This window comes from the organism of the source record quoted next, unplaced genomic scaffold (assembly GCF_019419815.1).
Source record: "Pyrus x bretschneideri cultivar Hongxiangsu unplaced genomic scaffold, Pyrus_bretschneideri_v1 Contig2, whole genome shotgun sequence".
Classification (NCBI taxonomy): domain Eukaryota; kingdom Viridiplantae; phylum Streptophyta; class Magnoliopsida; order Rosales; family Rosaceae; genus Pyrus; species Pyrus x bretschneideri.
This window is the reverse complement of record NW_025999501.1, coordinates 530,181-548,136: the sequence shown is the minus strand read 5'-3', so window position 1 is coordinate 548,136 and position 17,956 is coordinate 530,181. Positions and strand designations below refer to the sequence as shown.

The 17,956-nt window shown below is 35.5% G+C and overlaps 1 protein-coding gene and 1 pseudogene across 1 annotated transcript; one reads left to right on the top strand and one right to left on the bottom strand.

Annotated features, from left to right (window-relative positions):
- Positions 1 to 3,590: 3,590 nt before the first annotated feature.
- On the top strand, positions 3,591 to 5,205 carry LOC103935992 (protein NODULATION SIGNALING PATHWAY 2). The gene has a single exon (XM_009345829.2). It carries the CDS (start codon positions 3,664 to 3,666, stop codon positions 5,203 to 5,205), a length of 1,542 nt encoding a protein of 513 aa, XP_009344104.2. The 5' UTR covers positions 3,591 to 3,663.
- Positions 5,206 to 11,259: 6,054 nt separating this feature from the next.
- Positions 11,260 to 17,658, bottom strand: LOC103936003 (annotated as a pseudogene).
- Positions 17,659 to 17,956: the final 298 nt, after the last annotated feature.

The window sequence follows — 17,956 nt, the reverse complement described above, 5'->3', positions numbered from 1 at the left end:
TTGCAACAGCTGAATCGTAAGTGACACAAACAAAGGTTGTGTTTTATGGAGCTTTTGTCCAAAAGCCCTTTTCGCAACGGAGCTTTCAGTTGATGATTTCTACGCGAATACAAGTAGTCTCTCTCCTGCGTTACACTTCAGGGATTGCTTGCTTAATTTGCTGTGGAGGACTTGTTTTTTCTCATATTTCCACTTGTTTCCACTATGCTTTTCTTAATTTTAACACTTTCCCATCACTTGGTTATATGGTTTAGTGATATTTCTCTTTACTTGTAAATGAGAGGTCTTAAGTTTGAATATTATGGATGACGAATTCAATACCAATTTATCTTTTCACTTCTTATTGTAAATATATTGTTGTACAAAAAACATTCCTCCAACTCTCCATGGATGCTTAATAATTATTGTATTCTCACAGTGCATAAGCAAGCGAGTTTACTTACTTAATAAATGTGGTATGCAAATATTTATTGCTTTTATCAATCGGTTTGAATTTACAAAATCTCTTTCAATTTCAATATTGAAAAGAGAAACAACTAAACTAATAGGTAATTGATGCAAATTCTTAATAACATCACACGTTAAAGAAAAACACTTCAAACAATTTCTTTACAATAACTTGTTCTTTCTCTTTCTTCATAATTACAAGATTATCTACATTAAGAGGAGAGAATCTTAGCCTCATAATGAGATAGCAATAATATGACTCAAACTCAAATTTCAATACTTTGTACCATCATAGAATTTCACAATTAAAAATTAATTAAAAAATAACAAGCAGATGTATAAAAGTGATATTTCTTATCAATTGAGCCGATGACATGTTTTCTATAAAAACATTAGAATTATTTGCGGGTTTTTTCCTTTCTAATTTACTATTCACACGCACAGATATATATATATATATATATATATATATGAGATTTACCCTACCACCCTTTGCACTTCGCTATTCCATGAAAATAATGAATAAATGAAAAAATTGGTCGTGAGGTTTTCTCATGGAAAAAACGTGGAGTATCGCACGTATATGTTTATGTAAACACATGTTTGAGTCCTTTTTTTTTATTTTTTATTTTTTGTAATTTGTAAAGTCACATGTTTAAGTCTTAAATGCATCCAATCCCGCAGAAAAGGATCAAAATATATATATATATATATATATATGTTTTATTTATGTGTGGCACTTTTCTCGAAGTTTGAGGAACAATAGTCTTGTTTTCTTATATATATTAGTTAGCCACACTTTATTGACCAAAAATGGAAACTGTTCTAGACTCTTGTACACGTTGTTGGTATGCTTGTTATGTGTCATAAAACTTAACATTTTTATTTCAGCAAAAATTAAACTGATAAACGTTTCTTTTATTTGGCAGAATAGCTAATGCAGAATATGAGAGATGGACGATGAGGGCAATAGAAAATAAGAAATTCATTGAGAGTAGTCAAACTATTAAGGATGTTCTTGGATTAGGAATTTTATCGAAGTGATGAAGTAATAAACTATAAAATGATATTAGAAATGTACTACATGATCATTACAAAGGCACTTATGAGGAATTTATAAATGACTCATTTTATGTAGTTATTTACCCTCTCACATGTTTTTTGTTATTTCCATGAAGTGCATTTCTAGTCCTCTCTAACTAACATTGTGTCCTTAGAATTTGAAAGTCCCTCGCCGAAACATAGCAAAAAATAGTGGTATTTAAATGAGGTAGAAAATAAATTTTTTTTTTTTTAACATTTCGACCTTAAACATCATTAGAAGATTACCTTTAATACTTTCAATTATTTTATTTTACTTTTTATAAAAGCAATATGTCATTAGTTAAACTTTTAAATATAGACGATATTATCTACACTTAGGATGGAGAAAGCGGGCTATACTTTAATCATACATCTAGATGTTTGCAGATATGAAAGACATTAACAACGAAAGTAATAAACCCGAAATACAAAATCTACAAGCATCACCACTAAGCTAAACTCAAAAACTAAGCTCATAAAACCCACAATAACCCAAACCCCAAAGTAACCTATAACTCTAAACCTTGACTGCCACACGAATTGAAGCCAGCTGGAGGCCCTAGAACTCGTCACGTATTGCCATATACAATCTGTGAAACAATTGACGGATCGATCGAATGGAACTTGATCTCCAATAATTCAATTGCGTGTAAAATATAAAACCATTTGAAGTTCATGTGAAGTAATAAGTCTGCATACTCCTACCTATGTACTTGGACAATTTCTTATATTTGATATTTTATCTTTACTCAAAAACTACATTAAAATTCCTTGACGTATTATGTTATGTTACCTATATATGTGTCAAATGATGTAAAAAAAAAAAAAAAAAACAAATAGAAAGAGGATCAGTCAACATTGCAAAAAGAAAAGTGATCACTAGGTATAGCTTTCAATATGCAATCTTCTCAACTTAAAGAAAGCATTAGTTTGAAATTTTTTGCTTGAATTTTCAAATTATGATCAATTTTGAAGACTTAAATATGCGAAAAATAAAAGAAACGAAGTATTTTACTCATTAAATGAAATTTTATCTTTAGTACACCAAATTGATCTCACCGGAACACGCAACAAATTTGCGCACCAAACTTATAATTCTACTTGCTCATTCACTTTCACTAACATGTTAAGCAAAAGAAGATCGATGCCAATTAACTCGAACGGTTACTGTGTCCATTTGAAACTGCAATTTGAACTTAAAACATACTATCTCTAATTAGTTGCTTAAACTGAATTATTAATTAGTATCGTCACTGATATTTTAAATAAAAAATGGTGCTTTGAGATTTGAAGTTAAACGCATAAACAAATGAAAATAAAATAACCCATAAACATAAAAGATACCCCCAATGCAAATTATTTTAATTAATTAATTAAACTAATTAATTAGGTGGTTTGAATTTTTATTTTTTTCTTTATTTATTTATTTATTTATTTTGTAAACTAGTTGGCTTAGGTTTGAAAAGAGTAATGCTAGGAAGACAAAATTTGAAAACTAAATTATATTTCACTAATAAAAAAATTGAGCACGTTTATTGCCTAAGTAAAAATCCAAGCGTAATGGTAGGAAGACTAAATTTGTAAACTAAATAACATGGAAGTCGATGATTTGATTATGGGAAGTGTTATTGGCACTCCAAAAATCACATTCTACACTCCTCACAAGTGTATTTTTCTTTTTAAATATAGAAAGTTTGGAGTGTAAAATAAGATTTTTGGAATGCTAATAACAATTTCTTGATTATTACTTAAATATTGATTACCGTGCTTAAATCTTATTGGGTGACACTATATGGTTTATAATTTTAATCTATAAATTTAGTTTTTCTAGTATTACCCCAACAAATTTAATCTCCTAACATCACTCGTTTGAAAATATGTTAAAACTTAGGGGCTGCAGTGTAAAGTGAATTAAATATATATAACTAATTATGTCTGATTAAGTCCCGCAGTGTATAAAACCAAGCTCAACCTTGGGCAGGATGATCATGATGAGCCCATCAATTAGTCGATATTGATATCTTAAGTATTAGCTTAACATACTCCAAACTCTCTTGTTCCACATCCTTTTTCTCCTCTGATCCCTCTATATTATCTACCACCAAAAACCTATTAACCCGTTAACCTAACTGCATGACCCAGTTGCTGTTGAGCTCAGCTATGGCTATTGCCATTGATGGGCATGACCTCGATCTCGATTTATCCGGCTGCACCACCACCACCACAAGCACCAACACCGTTTCCACCGACCACTGGTACGACTGGTCTCCGGTGGTGGACTGGGACGCTCTGGAGCCGACGGACCATCTCGCGGGCGAAGACTTTCATGGGCTCATTGAGTCGATGATGGAAGACCAAGACGGCAGCACTGAGCTGAACTTGTCGTCGGCCCAGAACGAGCATCTAGAATTAGAAGCGTCTAATGACACAACGTCGTCGGCAGAAATGATGACGTTAACGGACGAAGATGGCAGCGCTAACGGCGAGGACTCGAAGGGTTTGAGGCTTGTCCATCTTTTGATGGCGGCGGCGGAGGCGCTGACCGGCGCAAACAAGAGCCGAGATTTGGCTCGGGTGATATTGTTTCGGCTCAAGGAGTTGGTCTCCCCGACTGACGGTTCTAACATGGAGAGGTTGGCGGCGTATTTTACCGAGGCCCTCCAGGGTTTGCTAGAAGGCGCCGGGGGTTTGCATGGTAAGCATTTGATTGGAATTGGGGCCCACCACGATCACGGCCACCATCCGACTGACGACGTGATCGCTGCGTTTCAACTGCTCCAGGACATGTCGCCTTATGTTAAGTTTGGGCACTTCACAGCCAATCAGGCGATTTTGGAGGCCGTGGCCCACGATAGGCGGGTCCACGTTGTGGATTATGACATCATGGAAGGGATCCAATGGGCATCCTTGATGCAGGCCTTGGTATCCCGGAAGGAGGGCCCACCTACCCCACATCTTAGGATCACTGCTTTGTCGAGGGGTGGCAGCGGGAGGCGGTCGATCGGGACTGTTCAAGAGACCGGCCGTCGTTTGACCGCATTTGCAGCGTCGATTGGTCAGCCATTTTCTTTTCACCAGTGCAGATTGGATTCTGATGAGACGTTTCGACCGTCTGCTTTGAAATTAGTTAAAGGAGAGGCCTTGGTGATCAATTGTATGCTAAACCTCCCACATTTTAATTACCGTTCTCAAGATTCAATTGCTTCGTTTTTATCTGGATCCAAGACCCTTAATCCGAGACTAGTCACTTTAGTCGAGGAAGAAGTACGGCCAGCAGGGGACGGAGGCTTTGTGGCCCGCTTCATGGATTCATTGTATCATTACTCGGCAGTATACGACTCCCTCGAGGCCGGCTTCCCAATGCAAAACCGAGCTCGAGCCCTAGTGGAGAGAGTGTTTTTGGGCCCTCGAATTGCCGGGTCATTGGGTCGTATCTACCGCGCTCATGAGGAAGTGGGTAGCTCTTGGTGGGAGTGGTTGGGCGCAGTAGGGTTTAAGCCAATGCCAATAAGCTTTGCCAATCATTGTCAAGCGAAACTTTTGTTGGGTTTATTTAATGATGGTTATAGGGCGGAGGAGGTGGCCAATCATAGGCTGGTTTTAGGTTGGAAGTCTCGTTGCTTACTCTCAGCCTCCATTTGGACGTCACCCTCAGAATCTGATGTTATCAATTAGCTCCTTCAAGTTTTTTATTTTCCTTTCATCCCCTTTTTCTCGCTTATAAATTATCTTTTTCCAATTTAGCTAAACTGCCAGCAAAATTTAGAACCAAATGGTGGTCAAATTATTGTAACAAAACAAAATTTTGGGATTTCATTTCAGGCCAATGCAGTTGAGAGCTCTTTTAAGTGTGTCTACCTTGTTGTGTTTGGGACTTTTAAAGCTTTAAGATAAAAAAGGATTTGGTTCTCTTGAGAATAATGGAAAGGATGCAATATTTTGTGAATATATGTAAATGGCAGTTTATCAAGGAGGTAGACAGAAATGTACATGTTAATGTTGTACATATAATATTAATAATATGAAAAGTAATTTTCGTACACATTTTTCTTCTTATGAACATCTCTCTTTACTTTGTCCATCGATGCACATATATCATTTTCTTATCGATTAAGATGCTCTGATAAAAAACAATTATTCACGCACATAAACAACTAGGTGCGTTAGCATCTGAAAAATAAAGTAAAACACCGTCTTTTAATTGGTTTTGTTTGAACAACTAGTAATAAACATTCCCAAGGGTCTTGCAAATAAGCTAGTAAAATGTTCCTCTTCACATTCTACCACTGCATGGATTGATAATCTATTTCATTCTAGTCAATTTTTTTTTTTTTTTTTACTTTTTAAGTCAATAGTCCCTTGTACTTTCGCGTTCACATTAGAACCAGAGTTATCCCCCTTACATTTTTTTAAACAAAAATTCATTTTACAGCTGGCCTTTAGCTCACAAAAAGAAATTTACTTTAGCAAAAACAGCTTAAGAACCAAGGAAATATGGGTTAGTCTTTGGTTCTCTCTCTCTCTCTATCTTTCTCTCACGCTCTCACTCTCCAGCTTAAAGCCTTAAGAACCATTGAAATATTAGGGGTGCAAACGGTTTTGTGTGGTTTAGGGTAAAACCGAAATCGAAATCGAAATCGAAACCAAAATTTAATTCGGTTCCATTCGGTGCAGTTTTGAGGTAGAATCAAAATGGCACCAAACCATTTAGCTTTAATTTAGTTTGGTTTCAAACGGTTTTGGTTTCTGTTTGTACCTCACTTTTACCAAGTCACTACTTTAGTTTTGGTTTCATGCAATTCAACAAAAAATATTTGGTGTTTCATGTCACTACTTTGAATTTTGAACCATTCAACCCTTTCCCGCTCACTTTCCTTTTGGACACTTAGTCTTCGAAGGTTTAGGAAACCTTTGAGCTTGTGAACGGGCTTGAGAAGGCACTCAAGCTTGAGAATGCGATACTTGAGAAGACCTTGAACTTTGTGAAAGTAAAACCGATGAATGAGAAGCCATTGAACCTTGTGAACGAGAAGCTTGAGATAGACTTGGGGCTAGTTGTAGGTATTGTGGATTTTGTTAGAGAAGCGATCCTCGAATTTGAATTGATCAACTCCACAAAATACAAAAACATAAACAATATAAATTACATTAGTTGTTATGAACTTTAAAACGTCTAAAAATAATTTTATATTATGCAGTTTTTGGTTTGGTTTCAAACTGAAACAGTTTCAAAACTGTAAAAATCGAACTGTTTAGTGCGATTCAGTTCAGTCCGTATTTTGGTTTCAGTTTTCGGTTCCAAGTGTCCACCCCTATGAAATAGGTTAGTTTTTGGTTATCTCTCTCCCAAAAAAGTTACCTTTAAATCGAACAATATTTTTGTATTGTGTTAATATTCACCCATAACACCCTAAATTAACAGTATAATATGATGCTGACATTGTAAACCAACTTGTTACAGTAACAACAATGTCATTCTATGTTAGGAATAATAGCGTCCTTATTCTTATGTGACCTTGGACTATAAACTATGATGATTTTAGTGTAACATTAATTTTTTTGTAATCCAAACGTTAAATGTTAAAACATTAAACATTAACGACAGTAATGTAACTTTATTAAAATAAAGAATACCAATACTCTGTTTTTCTTTTTCTTTTTTTTTGTAAAAAGTAGCAAGGTACCGTAGAATTCTGCACGATAAGTCATTCAGTATTACGGTCTCGTGGTATTCCTCTTCACTTGGAAGTGAGAGGTCTTATATTCGAATCTCGTGGATGACAAATTCAATACCAAATTAAATTGCTCATTGTGTGTGACTTAGCCGAACTCCCCTTTCTTTAGTGTAAAAATATCGATGTATTCAAAAAAAAAAATATCTAAAAAGAGATAGTGAGCCATCAAACTTCAGATGACTATTTTTTTTTTTTTTTGGGAATTGTTATTGGCACTCCAAAAATCTCATTCTACACTCCAAACTTTCTATATTTGGAAAGAGAAATATACTTGAGAGGAGTGTAGAATGAGATTTTTGGAGTGCCAATAACACTTCCTTTTTTTTTTCTTTCTAAAGTTAGTTTATCAAGTGAAAGTTTTATTCATAACGCAAAGGAGTTCAAACGTTAAACAATTGCGAATAAAACTGATTTTTGAACCTACATGGAACCCAATAATTTAACCCTAGATTATTGACTGATACAAATAGAATTAATGGGTGTTGGTAGTTGGGATATATCCATCTCCTCCATGTGTTACTCATCCCTACTTATGGGACAATATTGTAGGCAAAGCAGATTATTCTCGGAATATGAATTTAAACAAGCACTAAATTTGGATTTTCAGTACGCCCGTGTACGTACATGACAAAATAGCTTGAGATGCTCGGTGTTCCCATCCAAAGCACCACTATATTTTATACACACAGACATGTTGTAGGACGTCACCAGAAATTGTGCTCCCAGGCAATTGCTCAGAACCTTCAAACAATGCAGCGCCCACTCTTCCATAGATTAATGGTAATTAGGGTTTTTTAATTACACCTGATGCATTAATTATTTTCGTCAATAGCTCGTAAACTTTAGATAACAACAATTTAAAGTGCATAGCTCTCTGCCCGGAAAGAAGTCTTTTCAACTGCAATAAAAAAGGATGGAATTAGGTCATCGGATTGGCGCTTATGTGGTGCTAGTTGAAGACTCTCCGACACCAGTTAAATCTTGTTAATGAAATGAAACAATAATTGTTTTTAGGAGGGTTATGCATGAGAGTATCTTTCAAATCCCAATAAAAATGTGCATGGCACTACAGTAGGGCTAAAAGTTATATTACATAAACTCGTGTAAATGTTACCTATTATCTTTGATTTCTGTTAAGGGTTGTTGCTAAATTCTCAAATTATAACACATGAATTTAGAATTTAGCATTCATGATTATACACATGGTAAGATTATGTGAGCGAATTAGATTATGTGAGCGAATTGTAACACTATATGGGCTTGCGTTATCGAAAACTTTATTTTTTGCACTAGGTGTGTTTAGAGCTTAGTTATCTATAATTTGTTATCAAAGTTCTAATTCTAGGAAGGTGTGTGTATTATCAAGCTTATAATATCCACCTAGTGAAGGATATATTAGCTTCATATAAACCCTATGAAATTTCCCATCATCTACAATTGGAAGGCTCCAACACTTCTAAATTCGTAACCAAGAGTTTTTTTTTTCCCCCACTATTAATAAGCGTCCCAATACAATGAGGTAGATGGCGTGAGAGTTTTAGTAAGAAATGCAAGGGTTGTACTTCGTAGGGAGTGTACGAGGGTTTAGTTACTGTAGATATTGGGTTTATTTTATAGTTTTTATATATGTTTTATGTTGCAATGTTGCAAAGTCTACCTCAAATTTACTTATGATGTTAGTGTTAAAAATCAAATGATGGATTCAAATAAAACTGTTAGAACTATATTTGGAGCAGAGACCTTGTTGGCGAGCTAATACTATTAAGTTTGTTTCTCTAGGAATTATTTTCGTACGTTATTTGGAGTTGTTGCTAATTAAGTGAGATTTTGGGGGTTGTTAAACTGTGGTAGGGTTAGGGTTTAGAGAGAAAGAGTGATTGAAAGAGATGGAGCTGGAGGAGGATACAGCATTTGATCTGCATGTGTACGAGAGAAAGATGGCCATATCGTTTTATGCATGGGTTTTGGGATTTGACCAACCCCTACAGTTGAAAGCAGGCAATCGGTATCTGGATCAGTTCTCCCAGCGAGTGCAGCGAAACACGATGAACGATTTGTGTATCAACTTTTCCTTTCTTTGTTTTTAGCGCAAATGAGCCCTTCTAAGATATCTGAGCTCCAAAATCTCATAATAAGAGGCTGCAACGGTAGCTTGTTTTACTTTAATATATGCAAAACCAGAAATAAGAATTGATCTGCATATACTCTTTCTATGGCCTCCCTCTGCTATATATTTCACATGTAGGGGGTCAGAACTTAAAAGAGCTACTAATAAGGGTGGGCACAGTTTGGTTCGGTCAATTTGGTTCACCATCCAAACGGGGACAAAACCAGTTTTGTTTTAAGGTTCTGATTCGGTTTGGTTTTTTTAGTTCGGCTTTGGTTTAGTTCTAGTTCTTGTTCGGTTCAGTTTGGCTTCCAGGCAGTTTTGGGCCTAAGCCCATTTAACTCTTTTTTCTTTCTTTTGTTTGGGCTTTAAGAAACATAGTGTCATATCTAATCAAAAACCCAAATGTCCAAACTGAAGACCTCCATTCAATTAGTCCAAGAAGCAAAGCAATCAAATCCTAAATCAATGTACAACCCAAATCAAAGCAAATCCTTTTTAGATACCAAATCAAAATGCACAAAATAAAGTCTTAATTATACAACTCAATTCATAATTTAAAAACTGAAAGATCATAATAAGCACAATGTTGTCGCATATTTAACTGAAAGGGAGAGAGGGGTGCAACGACAAGAAAGAGTGGAGAAAGTGTAGGGATTTCTTGTGTGTATGTTTTTCCCTCCACACAATGCCTTTATTTATAGTAGAAGATAAGGAGAGGATTAACTTGTTCTCCAAGTAAATACAATCCTAGAGGAAAAAATAACTCTGTAACCCAATCTATCTAGGATTTATATAATCACAATCCAAGAATATCTATAATACTCCCCTTGAGTGTGTAGATACTTAAGTAGATTCATCATCGGTAAAAGTTCAGGAAGTCGACTCATTGGCACTAAATTGGGTCAAAACTACAACTTTACCAAAACAACAGATAACGTCCCAGCCTCTACATAACCCATCAACATAACTTCATAAGCTGACAATGCACCCTAATTTGTAAAAAAAATTCACATATATCGACAAATTCTACTTAATTACATCAACGAACATACATAATTAACCTTACACCTAACTAAATTTATACCGCTTAAATAGAAATCACAAAATTAAATTCCATTGTTCCATTTTCAAAACTCACCAAATTTGAAATTCACGAAGAAATCAAATATGATGATGGTTATCACAAAAGCAATTTGAGCCTAGCTTGAGTGAAGCGAAAAGCACGTCCTTTCTTTGAAACCCACTGCACAGCCTCTAACCAAAGTCCCTTGATTTTCTTCACTGTTGTCTGGAATTTTTGTGAGACACAAGCACAAAGCAATGACGATACTATAAACAAACTAAGCGAAAGCCCAAAAAAGAAAAACGAAGCGATCAAAGAAGAATGGTGATGATGTAAGACAGTTGCTTAGCAATCGCAACAATCCCTACTGGTACAACGGTCTTATTGATCATCTGAAGCTTCCAAGAATTCAATTAACATGGTAAAAAATTAACACATTCATATAGAATGCATAATCATTACAAGAACTGCTAGTAGCTATTAACACTTCCCATCAAAGCATTACAAGAAATACTATTACACATTCCAAAATAAAGGATAAAAATTCAAAAAATATTGTACAATTCAAAAAATTCAAGTTTGCAACTGGGACGGTGACAGATGAACGTGAAAGGAAATCAGGTTGGCAAGTTCTATGTTTGGAAGAAAATGGAGAGTGAGAAAGAAAGATCGAGGTGCAGAATGGAGAGAGAGAGAGAGAGAGAGCAGTGAGCGGGTTGAAAAGGGGTGGTGGTAGGATTTTGTTATGCTTATAATCCCTTCTCAAATCCTACAAAATTTCTTATTGAAAGAAATCCTTCAAAAAATCTATGAATTTTTTAATACCTATAGATTTGCAAGGACTCTATAAGAATCCTTTAAAATCCCAGTTGACTATATCAGGATTTTAAAGTCTTTTAATATTCTTTAATTGACTACCTCTATATTTGAATGGATTCTTATAAAATCTTTAAAATCCTCATTTGACTACACCCCACCTTACGTCTTTTTTTGAAAAAAATAAAATAAAATAAATTATTATTACTTAAGGAAGGAGTAGGGTTCAAAATTATTACAATAATTTAGGAAATGGATCTCAAAAGTATTACAATAATTCAGGAGAGGAGAGTTTCGAACCTAGGATGTATGGTATAAATACAACATTCTATCCACTAGGATGTTGGACCACATGTAAAAACTAAAAACAAAACATAAATCAAAGCAAAATAGTAAAAGAAAAACATGCTAAAACTAGAATCAAAACATAAATCACAGCACACAAGTGTAATGTACCCCGATCAAGAAGAGAAGATATTTACCCGTAGAGAGTTTCAAAAATATGCTTCAACTGTGCAACATTAACACCAACATTGTTAGATACCCATTCCTTATCTTTAATGAAGACCACCGCTGGCTGCAAAAAAATGTGCACATTATCAGGAAAGTAATTTTCCCTTCTCAGATAAACGCAGGGATAAATCGATCGTTTAAAAATTATTTAATTAGCTTTTAACTATCAATTAGTCAGGATATATGGTAAAAAGACAAACCAATTATTTTCTTTTAATTATATTACTGTTCTAAGGGCGGGCACTTACCACAGCACGGACGTTGAACAATTTCATTGCGTAATCAGAGTCTTCCTATAGGTAGAATAAACCAACGTCAGGACTATCAGTTTTTAGGCATAACCAGAAATAATATCATAAGTGCTCTAAGTACAGATGCATATATAGCTAATGCAAGTACAGATGCATAGCTAATGCAAATACATTTGTTTCATCAGGTACAGAAACAAGCCATCCTTAAGCAAGGAACACGTAAATCAGCTAAGCGACCATCAAACAAATGAAGAATTGGTGAATGAAAATGCAAATATGGGTTAGTTGATCATGGTCAATGACAACATTTGGTCTCCGGGCCGGTTTATCTAAATTAATGAAGACAGATAACTTATAAAGATAAATGAGGTAAAAGTTCGTAGTAGCCATTTTCCTAAAAGTGCACAATTCAAAGCCAAACATACAACTTTAAGAGAGGGGGAGGCAAGGAGGGCAAGGCCAGGCCCGGTGTTACAACGGCTCCGCCTCTGCTTAAGAACCATAAGAAGATAACTATACAGACAGCTGTTAAGTTTTTCTAATCTTAAACCTAGAAATGGGATCCAACACTTAACAATAAGGCATGCATATCTAACGAATGGGAAACCCGAAGAGGCCAACGGGTTTAAAATTCCTCTTTTCATGTATATATATACACCATACGCATGCATATAAATGTAACATGTTCTGAAAACATGTACTTACCAAACATGAGAATGATCTCAATCCTCTATTCGGCAAACAAAATATGGGCTCAAACATTTTAAAAGGATAAGACAAGGAACGAAACAAGTTAACAAAAGACCAAGTTGCAAAATGGCGCACCTTAGAAGCATCAATCTTATATCCTTTGACATTTGGGCGTCATTCAATCAACTCTCGAAGGACTTGATGCATGATGGAGCCTGCACAGAAGAATTAAATTAATACGCAACGATTAACTTGAAGGAGGAAGGTATTTAAATTTGAAATTTGATTGATAAAAAATAAATTCTTTGGAACTTACAAATATGAGAAGCGTGAGAGGCGGCAGGTGCAGTGAAGAAGAAAACTAGTGACATATCTTTTGAGCCTAAATGAATGATATATTTGCGTCAATGAATTGGGAAAGGATAAAAAAAATAATAAAAACAAAATTAAGAACTTGACGAGACTATATATAAGTCCTAAGTCGCATAATCAAAAAGTAAACATTTACAACCGTACACCGAAGTTTGAACATTGGCCTCCGAAATTGGAGCTCTGAGTTAAGGCTAGTAAATCATGAGCGACCTGAACCAGAACGTCCTGAGGGTGAGGAGAGGCTCCGGTGCTGCTGCAGCAGAAAATAAACATTTGGGGAGCGGAGGGAATTGGAGAATGAATTGGTTTGTGGAGATGGTGTAATTGGGTTTGAAGCTAGGGTTAGGGTTTTCAGAGTACGGTGTTGGATACAATTAGAATTGGGAAGCAAATTCCGTACCAAAACCCCTAACCTTTCCAGTTTCACTTCTCTCTCTCTCTCTCTCTCTCTCTCTGTGCGTGTAGCAAGTTTAACTGAACCATCCCAGTCGAGCCGAACGAAACAGTTTTGGTCGGGTTAAGGTTAGTTCTTGGGTTTGCCACTTACCGAACCAAACTGGCTACACTTACATGACTTGAGTTGGTCTACTTTTCAAAATTTATAGTTTGCTAAAATACTGCTCGATGTTTACTAAGTTTCTAAAATGTATAAAACAACGAGCAATATTTGACCAATTCATAAATTTTTTAATGTCAGGTGAACAATCCAAACCGTTCATCTCTCGCAATCCACCAAAATATGAAACTTTAAAAAAAAAAAAATAGAATGACCGAAAAACCTTAACGGTGATGACCAAACCAAGGCGTAAACATAAACGACAATCTGACAGTTACTATTGGCTACAACGGATTCTGCATTATGGGTACATGGTTTGTACTTATGTCCTTCACGGAAGTTGTATCCCTCGTCCGTACGAGCATTGCTATTATTTTTCACATTTTTCCACTTATGAAAAAAATTACTTCATTTTTTACAAGTTTATGGCCAATCTAGTGAAAACACTATTCACCATCGTTTTGATCGTTACAAAATTCCACATTGCCATATGACCATGACCATCACGTAGAGGATGTGATCCCGAGCCTTTCCATAATTTTTTGGATTTTAAAATTTTTATTTTTATTTTTTTATCAATTTTTATTCATGAAAATTCAATATTCCAAGGGAATTTTCACATGGCGTTATCTGACCACGCCACATGGATAATTCAGGCGGCAGTTGCGGCTGAAGAAAATGCAGTTTTTTTAGGGGAGAAATGTTTATGAAGACGATAAATCTTTGCCGCCCACATGGTAAATTTGGTGGTGGAGAGGAGTTTTTACTTCAGACTTTGGTGTTGACTTAAAGATCCAATCATACCCTACCATGTCTCCAAACCAGGAGGTTTCTTCTTGGGAGTTTCTTTTCTAGGGTTTTGTGTCATAACATGTCATAAACCATCATCCCATGCATAATAAAGTTACGACTGTAAATTTAACACCCACGTTGGCAAATGAAAGGTTGGGAATTACTGTAGGGACCTCTACTCTTGGCATACAAAATATTGGTGAGGAGGTTATGCCCTCTATGTGCCACGATTGGGCAGCCATTATCAAATATGGATGCCTTTCATTTCCCTTAGGCGCCTTGGGGGTGCAATGTTTTCAAGCACAAACGACTTCACTTTGCACATATAACTGCTATATTGGTCATCATTATTTAGCTATTGGTTATGTTGTGCACACCACCTTAATCCTCTATTTAAGGGTGGTGGTGTTATGTTTGCATGCCATAACCTCCTTGCTATCTCATCATTCAAACACCCAAACTGAAAACTGCCTCTTAGTCTTTCACTTTTCCAATGGCTTCCAACTTACAAGTTCCTGGAACTTCCTCCTGCTATACGAGATCAATCTCATTGCCAATCTTCCTTCATAGGCAAACCCATTCCCAATCCTTAACCATGGTCAACCCCTAATTGTCGGGGAAAAAGACAACTGTAAGTTCACATTGGAAAGGGGTGTCACAAGGGTTGACACCAACAAGATCTCCACCGTGAACCTGACCCATATGAAGTCTAGGGTGTTAGTGGGCAAAATGTTTGGGAAATCATGGTGACCATCACTTAACCGATTAAGAGCCTTGTAAGGATGGATGATGGGTCTATTAATTCCTTTAATGCAATCGTCATCAGGGTTTTAATAGAAATTGACGTTCGTCTGCCGCTCAAGTTGGTACTAATCCTAAATGGGGATGATGAGTTGTCAACTTTTATGAGTTATGAAAAGCTATTTGAGGCATGCTTCTATTATGAGAGAAAGGCAGTTGAGAAATATGGATTTGATATGGAAGAGCTACAAGTAAGTTAGTTCCTCGTGAATAAGATGTTCGAGGATGAGTCGATGTGCTGCCACTTAGTGTTAAGGATGATTGTATTACATTGGTAAACTTAGAAGATGACCTCATCCTTTGCTTCCTATAACTAGCAAGTACCAAGGAAGATGGTCTAGGGGATGAGTCAAAAGTGGGTCCGAAGGGGGATGATTGAGAGATGATGATTATTGTTAGCAGTTCGTTCGACAAAAAGAAAAATATATGTGATGGCTGAAGGTGCAGGGAGTAGTAAGATGGTCAATGATGACAACTGATGACAGAGTTGAACATTTTACAAGTGCATATGGTTTAATTTCATGTTTTAATTTATGATGTATTACCTTATGATTTAATTTCATGTTTAAGATGTTTTAATTTATGTTTCATGTTTTAAGTAGTAGTTGTATTTTTCATTTCATAGGTTCTTTAATATCTCTCAACTTTTCTGAAATTTTGTTTGAATGTGGGAATTTAACAATCGAGGCTCGAACTCAGGAGCCTTACTTATTATATTTGCTTTTTTTCATCGCTATATGTCCTTATATAATGATAGAAAGTATTTGTGAATGAGGCTTTCATAATCCTTATTGGTTGAAAATGTTAACGAAATAAATGCCACTTACGCATTAATCGTAGCGATAACTGGAAATGTCACTTACGCATTAATATTTCATAACTTGTCACATACATATTCATTATACAAGTACCAATCTGGAAAGATATTAAGAAATAAGGGTTGGTATCATAAACTATCACAAACATTCATTCAGCATAATAGTTGATTTCATAAATTATCATCAACATTCATCCAACAGATAAAATTGCAAGGGTTGCCACTTACGTCATCCAAAACAAGTAGCAAGTCCTCACACAGTTGTCTAACTCATTAAATTCATCCCACAAAATTACAAACGCGTGAACTAATGGAAAAAGATCTCCAACAGAATATATCAACAATATAATAGTTGTTTTTGGACTAACATTGTTCATCATATTATCTCCCTACACTAACACTACACTAAAATTCTTAATTTTAACTCACTCTACACTTTGTGAACCCTTTGCAACATGTCAATTGTCATCCTTAATCACAATGTAGGTATGTTGGACGATGTAATTACATCCAAATGAAGGCCAGTGGACAACAACTCAATCACTTTTCAGGTGAAAATACCATAATTCCCCCTGTGCAATACAACAATTCAACAAGTTCAAAAACAATTAAATAATCTAACTAAACTAAGTAACAAATAAGTGAAATTTCAACTCATTCGTTTTCTTGTTATAGGGACTTTGTACTTAAGTAGATTGGTCAAGGTCCCTTCTTCACATCCCTTGACAGACTAAGGAGGACATCCGGTAAGATGTGAGCAATGGGAGCCAATTTCGAGCCTCTTGCCACATGTGAGTGACTGTCTTCATTGAGTCATACACAAATATTGTCCTATCTTTAAGATTCATCTCTACCAGTACCCAATGGTGATCAAGGTTGAGAGGCATGTACACCCTATCCACATCATCCATCCATGATGCACCAAACTCTACCCCCTTCCCCGTCACAGTTCTGTACAGTACCAACTCATACTGTTTGGACTCAACCATTTTCCACCCTCTACTTTTCAATTCAGCATTCCTCTCATCATAGCTTCATTGACAGTAAGACTATCCTTAACTGTAAAATATATCAGAAAACATGTACAACACTTCATCGAAATGAAAACAAACTCAACAACACAATTGCCAAACTTTTCAATATTATGGGAAATTAAGTGGGATACATTACCATAAACCAATTCGTTGTGTTAGTGGTCACCACTTTCCGAATCCTCCACGCCTCGTCCTCATGCTTCCACAGAAGATAAAGCTATAAGGCAATGTGATGCAATATACAAAATTTATTTCGACTGTTACACCAACGCAATCACAACATATTTATATCACCCCATAACACATAGGGTTTAATCACTTAAATCTGTTGGCAGCCAACCTTCCTAGTCTAAAAGCTGCCTCTAGAAATTGGTGTCTCCAATCGTCATATACTCCAACTGGGCAACCGAACTAACAATTGAAACAAAAAATTGTTAGCCTCATCATTGTATTCATTTTATCAATTCTTTCGTAGCTTACATAAAATCTTAACGTTAATGAGTAACTTACTTCTTCTCCTTCCCCTTCAAATTATTGAAGTGACAGAAATATTGCATCACCTCAACTGCAAAATCCATGGCTTTATGTCATGCTTTGATTCTAGATTAAGTTCTAATCTGACATTAGGACATGATAGACACCTTAACTATAAATTCTAAAATTATATACTTAAAACATGAAAACTAAAATATAAATAAATAAATAATGAATTTATTTATACACAAACTTATCGGAAACAGAGTTGTATATGAGTATTCTACATAACGATACAACTTCTAAACTACTCAAAACAGAGTACAAGTAATCTTTTATTCAACAAAAAACAAATAAAAGAAAAAGGTTTTAAAACAATCCAAAGTACCTCATTATTTGATA